This window comes from Falco peregrinus, chromosome Z (genome assembly GCF_023634155.1).
Source record: "Falco peregrinus isolate bFalPer1 chromosome Z, bFalPer1.pri, whole genome shotgun sequence".
Classification (NCBI taxonomy): Eukaryota; Metazoa; Chordata; class Aves; order Falconiformes; family Falconidae; genus Falco; species Falco peregrinus.
In genome coordinates, this window is record NC_073739.1 from 17558820 (window position 1) to 17567267 (window position 8448).

Genomic DNA, 8448 nt, shown 5'->3' on the forward strand with positions numbered 1-8448 from the left:
TAAAAACACAGTTATATCCCCTTTAACACAGGACATTTACTTGTGTATTTCATCATTAACCAAACTGTTCTCTTCATACGTTAAAAAGGTGCAGCTTTAACCAAAAGTCACAATGCATTTCTCCAACCACTGCATGTTAGCATGTGTTTTATTATATCCTATTCAGTCACTTATTTTAAAAACTATACACAGCTATGTTTAAATATGTGTATTTGTGCTGTGGTTTTAGTAACACAAAAATAAAGGCATTTTTAATCTACTGCTGCATATTATGCAGGAGGATACCAGAGGACTGGTTTGGATACCTAACTTCAATGCAAATGTCAAGTCCACTAAACCTCTGCAGTGGGAGTAATACCGAGCTGAACAGTTCCCACTTCACATATTCAAACATTACAAAAGAATTAAGAAATGTGTATGTCATGGCCGACTTACCTGTTTTACCCCATTGTTTACCACTTTTGACAGCACACAGAACCACTCAGTGGAAAAGGAACCAATACATTTCAATCTTTAAAACAAATGCTGTTGTTGTGATTAAAGCTACACAAGCGATACTCAAATTCCTGAAGGTAACAGTGGACACTATCAAAATTAAATCATGTTTTCATCCAAAATATGCACCCAAAGTGTACCACTTGCTTCATTATTGTATGCAATGCAGCACAAAATGTATCAGTTTCTGAAACACAAGAATAAAGCATACAGGTACAGTCAAGAATATTGTGTGCAGGCACAGATTTGTATTGTAAGAAAGCACTGGGTTTTTTCTGTTTCCTGACCTTTGTGAGTCTATTTCCAAGAAGCTTGCATCCCAAAATGGGACTGCAGTATGCAAAATTCAGTACAGGATAGAAAAACATTACATGCAGTCCAGAATTTTACACACATTAAGCTTTTAAATACCCCTGTAACCTTTTAAATAATTTTTCAGCTGTTTGAGGTTTTTCCTCAGTTTCCAAAGGAGCAGTCATTTGGTTCACAACATTTTAAAATCAAGTCATCTTAGACCAATTCTTCAAACCGCTCAAGTGTCACCTGTACATGCAAATTTGAATTTTTGCTACAAATAATACAGGCAATTAATAAGGGTTTAGCATTCTTTCTCTGCTTGCTGAGAACCTGTTTAAGAAGCATCTTTTGATTCAGCCAGTAATATATAACAAGGTTTTTCACCTTAGTTTACTTTGTGTGCACTTAAGAATTGGTCAGTCTACTCATTCCCCCAGAGTCATGTGAAGGAGTTTAGCCTTATTTTGACCAGCTCAATTCAAGCTACTTATATGTACAAATATTTACTACCTTACACATCAAAATAAAACAAGACTTTACAGTACATAAGCTACTAAAGACATGAGCAGTGGAAACAATTTAACTATAAGTCTACCAAAAAGATAACCTGAAACACATTTCCCAACCACTAGCAAAAAAAGTGGCAATTAGATGCACAAGGCCATCACGTATCAGTGCACCACACACAGAAAAGTAAAATTTACAGCACTTGTGCAATGCAGTATCAATATCAAATTGGCCTCTTAACAGGAAAACAATTCAGTAAAAAGCTCTGTATGTGCCTAACACATAATATAACCTCATCCAGTGCTGGTGCTGTGCTGCTTAACAAACCAAGCTACTTCTGGTCTCAAATCCAAAAAGCAGCAGCAACATGTATGAGTACAGAAACTGCAGTTTCAGTGACAAAGTTAGAGGATTTCCTATTTTATTGCATGTTTTTTAAATAATCTTGAAGATTTGGGCTTTTGAATACAGAAAGTGGATTTCCTGAGTAGTCTCAGTTTACAATTTGTTCAGTAAAACAAACATTGTAAAAGAGGAAATGCATTTATTTTAATACAGAAGAATGTGTATTTAAGCAAATATACTAAAGTATAAGATTTAGCAAGGTTGGCAGATGGTGACTTACCAGGCTGGTGAAGAATTTGCACCATGATGTAGTGTCAAGCTTGCAACAATTTTACAAATAAACGAGGGGTACCACTGGATTATTTTTTAACAGCAAGTCAAAACAGTGCATTTCATTGCATTTGCTTTTTTATAATGCAATACATTCATCCTGAAAATTAAAAGCCAAATCAAATTTTCATATATATATATATGTATGTATATATATATATATGTATGTATATATATATATAGTCTCTCATATCAGACACTAGACTGTTGGGTTATTTTAGAAGTGTTATACTGCAGATTGTTAATCTTGCTGGTCAATTCAAACTCCGTTTGGATTTCAATCAGTAGAAATACAGAGGCTGGCCACTGCCAGATACTTAATACAGGAATCGGGAAACACGTAAAGTTCCAAAGTATTTTAAAGTATTTCAAATCATGTGTTCCTTTCATAACTTTTTGGGTCTGTTTCGTGATTTTTAAGGGATGAGGGGTAGAGACATTTGAATGTTGCATATACTGAGATCTTTTGTAACTACAATTAACTGGAAAACAGTTATTTCTACAGATGAGTAGCACACAATGACCTGAAGCATTACCACTACTAGTTATGATCCAACACGGGTTGTTGTGGTCCTTTTATCTGAGAAGAAGCTTTTGAGGAGAAATACCTGCCCAATACTAACAACAAGAAGAATGATTGCTTCCCCTATGGACCAGTAGGCCACCCTCGTGTTTAAATCCTCTGCTCTGCTGCGGCCCTGTGCTTCCCTCAAACGGAAGTGAGTCTGATAATCGATCACAGACTTCAAAGCTTCATGAATTGAAACACACGCAGACTCCATCTAGAGAAGCAAACAAATACACAGCACTGAATTAAGAATTCTTCTAGTGCTTTTTCTGCAAGATTTGTGGTTTGGTAGTTAAAATTACTATTCATGTAACTCTGCAAGCTAATGATTAACCCTGTCCATTGTCAGATTGAAATACTGTAAATGTAGTAATATTTAACCTACATTGATCAAACTCTACACACAGGAATGCAACAGACTCTTTAACACACAAGCATGTAAAACTAGGTCTAATAAAAAGCAGCAAGCTTTGAGAACTAAATAAATCTTAAATTCATGTATATTTGGCTTCAAAATTAACATTAGAAACACTTTTGAAATGTCAGTGATCTCTCAGTTGTTAATACCATACATACCAGGAAAACAAGTAGTTGCCTATAATATTAAAATGCACATAGTGTATATTAATTTCTCCTGTGTTTCACAAGTATGACATTCTTCATTGCACAATTCTCACTCAAGTTGTACATCCTAAAATCTGTATTACTGAACTCAACTTGCTCTTTGGGCAAGAGAACCTTCTTAATCATGTATGCAAAAAACAACTGAGAAAGGACAATTCTGTTACCTTTCAGTGTTCCTGAATGCTCCGTAACAGAATCATATTACAAATACTTAACAAACTGCCCAAATTCATTGCCACTTTTCATTAAAAAAAAGAGGTAGTATTACCAGTTTTCCAAGCCCTAGACCATTTTTTCACATAAACTTCTTGCGCTTTCAATTTATATTCTGTAAGCAAAAGTCAATACTCCTTACTGTGTTTTGATCACCAAGAGATCAATCACAATTTGTTTTACTATTTTATGGCTTAAAATAACTACTTCCTGAGGATTAAACATCACAAACTATTATGAAAGGAAATGCTTAACACCCTGATAGAACCACTCTCAGTTACTTGTATCTGTGCCTGTCTTTCCAAGTCAATGACTTTCAGGACAGGTGTCTGAAGAAGCCCAAGATATTCTCAACAAAATCCAGGAAGAGGTCTTCCAAACTAGGTTCTGCCATTGGTCTCGCTGATAAATTACAGAGCTCTCCTAGTCTGCACAAGGGATTTAAACACAGAGTCACTCTGGTTTTAGGGATTTACCTTTCACTGTCCTACAAAAGGCTGCCCAAATTTGGTCATGATACAAGAACCTCCCCTTTCCCAAATACCTTCTTTGCATTGCATATGCTACAAACCAGTAATAAACTATTTTTTTCATATATCTTCTCCCACAGGCTGCAAGGCGCTGCAGAGATGCTAGAGCCAGGAATTGCACGTTCTGCATTGTCAAAATCCCTCTGTTGATGCCAAGATAGCAAAAGAAAAACCAGATGTAACAGAACACACAGACTGAACAGACTGAAGTCTAAAGTTAGGAGAAGAGATGGAAAGACCCAGGATCAAGAATCAGAATATGAAATAAAGCAAAGCAGAAGAGTGACAAGAAGAAAGAGCTCTAGCTGAATTCACAGCAAGTCATCTACTCATTACAGTTCTCAGCTACTACAGACTTATATGAGATAAATTCAAGTGAGATTGGCATTTGAGAAGTGGTATTCATACTGTTGTGTCTGGACTAGCAAAATAACAATCATATACAGCATTCTTTAACAGTTGTTTAAAGTGAGGTTTTATGATGGTAAGGACATGAGTGGGAATTAATGAAGCAAGCGTTCCAAAGAAAGTTTTGATGGATTTAGATAGGGTAGAAGTACAAAACTGTAAAATCCTGAGAATATAACAATAATGTTCTGATACTTCACAGTGTCCTACAAAGGACAAAGAGCTAGAAGCCAGCTAAATATGGCTGACTCTGTTCATTTGTTTATTTTGCTAGAATTTTCTTCTCCATTTCAAAAATGGCTGTTACATGAGAAGTCAATGTAAGTCTGCCCCCAAAAAGACTACTATTTTAAATATAAAAACAATTCTGAAAGTTTCTCTTAAGTTTGGAAATACAATAATAATAAAAAACATAGTAGCCTAGAGTTTAAGTTACTACACTAATTTTCTCTTAAGCAATTGGTGATTCCTTCTCAGCTCTGTTCTGTGTTCTATAAATCTAATCTTCAGAAAGAAAGCTTCTTTGTAGTAATCCAGATTATTTTAAAAGCTCAAATCCATTGATTTTCAGAAATTATATAGATACATAACGCAGCTGAACTTGAAAAAAACACTGCCTCCACCAAACAGCCACTGTCAAACACAATAGCATTTTACCTGGGTAAGTGCGGTGACTCTGTTCTCACTAGGAAACAGCGGTGGATCTTCTCCAACCTGGAAATCAAAGTACACAGTTTTGTGTGTGAAAGTAGAGAATTCATTGCTGAAGCAGAACTTGTATGTTCCATTTCTGGATGCAGTAAATGTGAAGCTATCGTATTGTTTCTTCATTTCTTTGTACAATACAATGCCATCGGGATCTTCCAGCCGACAGTCAACATCATAGTGACCTCCAGTGATCACCTGAAAACAAAAACCAAAAAATTGCCTTTTTAAAAAAACAGGTATTTATACATTTCTTCTAAGAAGTATCAATTGTCACATGGCACTGCAAAACCTTTTTCTTTAACTAACGTTTTAAAATGTAATTTGAAAATCTTTCAAAGCGAGTCTGCAATTTTTTTTTTTTTATGGAAGACACAATGTAATTCAAAATACTTTAGGTTCAGCATATATAATGTCAATTATCTTTTCAAATTGTTTAAGAGAGCAATTTTAGTTTGTTATAAATAATTGTACAACAGCAAAGGCTACAGTAGATGAAACTTGATGGGGCAGTGAAGACATTACTGCAACGAAAACAGTTTGCTGTATCTGTGAGTCCTCCGTGGAACTGATTCAGCTGGCTGAAACTGCTAACAAGGAGTAAAACAGCTCCTTTCTGTATGGCCAGAAGAGTGCAACTACCGTATTAGCTCAAGCTGCTTTAGGCTGCTGGAATGGCGTTAGACCAGTAGAACAGGTATTTCAACCTGGGCTTGTGAACCAGCAATGATGGGGAGGGGGGTGTGTGTGTGTCTTGCCACTGCCTCCCTCCTGCACAGTTAGCCACAGCATTTTTCTCAAAACCTGCCCATCTGGCTAATGCCAACTCGCATAATGGTCTCCAGGGCTTTTTAGGCTTTGATTATTGTTGGTGTACAGCATATTGCTCTGTAGACAAGCTATCCCACCTCAACAGACTCATCGGTAGCTTACATATTCATCACTTGGTGTACCAACGACTCTTACACTAGTAGTTCTACACTTAATCCTTGCTCCAAACTTTTTGATTTTAGGATAAAGCACGCTGAAGGAGGAAAATATTTACATCTAAAGGCATGTCCCTTGTATATGTGTGCAGAAGTCACTGAAATACTTTAGTAGGAGTATCTGCACTTCAGTTCACATAGTATTATTTAAACTCACATCAGTTTAAGTATCAAGTTACTAAAACAACAATGTTAATGGTAAAACTGAAATAACAAGAGATCTGAGCAGTAGCTACTCAGCAAAGAAGAAGTTTTAAAAATAGTCAGGTAGCAAGCAGTATCTTCATAGTTTTTCCAAAAGTGTGATGACAGGATAGAAAGAGGAAAAAAACACTTTGGATTTCTGTATCTCTGGATGTCTCTCCCCAGGTATCTGCATGTAGTTGGGTTTTTCATACAGAAATGCTTACCTTGGAAATAAAAAACAAAAATAAGATTTTTCTATAATGAAACGATGGTTCATTTTTGAAGCATCATACCAAATTTGACAGGGTCGTGCTTTTTACCAATTACACAGAAGTCACTCACATTGTTATATCACACACACTGAAAAGGCCAATTTATATGTACATGGTAAAGATCTGCCACAGTTTTAAAGTTCCCCTAGGATTCCTACCCAGAGCTTGCTTGAGCTTCCTCTCAGCTCTTAAGACTTCCTGCCAAAAGCACAGAGCATTTCAGTCTACCAGCACTTGGTCACATCCAGACTTTCCTTTTGACAGTGCTACTTCTGTTCTGATTACCAACAAAAGTGACAACAGCAGGCTTATCTGTCCAGCAACCTACAATGATATCCACTTCAAAACAGGCAGGAAAGTACTGCACAGAAAAGGCTTTATGAAAGTAACTGGCAGGGACAAGAAACATTTGGGCAGGGATAAGATATCTAAGAAATAGAACATGCAGGACAGAGTAATAAGGACCAATATTTGGTAGCAACATTCCCCAAAATACTAAAAGCAGGACAGCAACTAGAGGAAAAGTCAGAACAGAAGCACATGGACCCTTCAAAAGACTACAAAGATAACTGAATCCCATTGTCAAGGACGATTTCTCTCTCATGCTGCTGCTGTACAGCCAGTGACTTCACCAGCTGAAGCTGCAGACTGAAAGGTTCCAGCCCTGCTGATACACTCATAGGCACCAAAATTGTCAGAGCTATTTGCTCAATACAGCTGAACAGTGTGCTCTATCTATCATGATGGCTGCATGTTCAAACTGTTAGAAACTGCAAAAGGTAAGAAAAACCGTGCAGCCTCAATACATGCCTGTTAACCACAGTCTTCAGTGTCAGTTTGCCTGCATGTTTTATTTTTAGTGAGACTCCCATCTTACTATATGCCCGGGAAGCTTCCTGCATACATACTTCATCACCTTCATAATGTTTGCTAAATAACCCCAACCTGAACCATACTCCGAAATAAGAAGCATTAGCTCCTTAAGTTGTATCGTACTCATTATGCAACTACTTCACAAAAAACACAGAAATTACTTTCCTGGCACCTTGCTGGGCAGCACTTTAGGTGTTCTCCAGGCTGTTCAGACAGGGCACCGCATGACAGCGATCAGGGTAAAAGACGCTGCCGGCTTCCAGGGCCAAATTTATGCCTGTTACTTCCCCCCGAACTAAACGCACGCCTCCCCGCCCCTGCCGCAGCGCACACGACTGCCTGCAGTGTCTCCTCAGCTGAGCTGGAAACCGCGCTGGCTTCGGCGGCTGCTCCGTGCCGGGCGCTTCTCCTAACTACTCGGAGCAGCGCGCAGTAAACGAAGGAATCTGCGAGGCTCCCCCACCCCCACAGGCCCCTCGACCACCGCTCGCCGGCACAGGGCCGAGCCCGGGGCTGGGCCCAGCTCCGCCAGCGCGGCGCGCCCGGGCCCGGGGCGGCGCTTCCCCGTGAGGTCGCCCCGTCCGCCTGACTACCTGGAACTCTAGGGTGCACTTGGTGCCCTGGGCGATCTCCTCGTAGAAGCACTGCTTGGCGTTGTCGGGCAGCTCGAAGGTTATCTCGGAGGCCCGCACGGCGCAGGCCGCCAGCGCGACTAGAAGCCACAGCGGCAGCTGCCGCCACGGCCCCGCGGCCTGGGAGCCCCGCAGCAGCATTGGCCCGGCGCGGAGACAGGCGAGGGGGGGGACACGGACCGAGATGGGGGCGGGGGGAGCGGGGTGGGCGGAAGGCGAGGGGATAGACGGCGGCTCGGCGGCGGGCGGCGGTGCCGGAGTGGCGGCGGTGCCGGGCGGGGAAGGGCGCTGCCACCCGGAAGCACACGCGCTGGGCGGGGCCAGCCCCGAGAGCACTTCCGGGTGAGCGCCCCGCCCGCGGGTGGTTTTGCAGACGTGGTGCGAGGCGCGGAAAGGGGCGGGGCCGGGCCGATGTGGCCGGGCGGTGGCGGTGGCGTGCCGGCAGTGCCTGCGGGCGGGCCCTGCAAGGGGCGGGGC

General features: G+C 40.7%; 1 protein-coding gene across 1 annotated transcript; it reads right to left on the bottom strand.

Annotated features, from left to right (window-relative positions):
- Positions 1-2157: 2157 nt before the first annotated feature.
- Positions 2158-8243, bottom strand: TMED7 (transmembrane p24 trafficking protein 7). The gene is made up of 3 exons (XM_027783149.2): positions 7933-8243; positions 4975-5220; positions 2158-2756 (listed from the first exon to the last, which is right to left on the bottom strand). The coding sequence occupies exons 1-3, from the start codon at positions 8110-8112 to the stop codon at positions 2520-2522; spliced, it is 663 nt and encodes a 220-aa protein (XP_027638950.2). The 5' UTR covers positions 8113-8243; the 3' UTR covers positions 2158-2519.
- Positions 8244-8448: the final 205 nt, after the last annotated feature.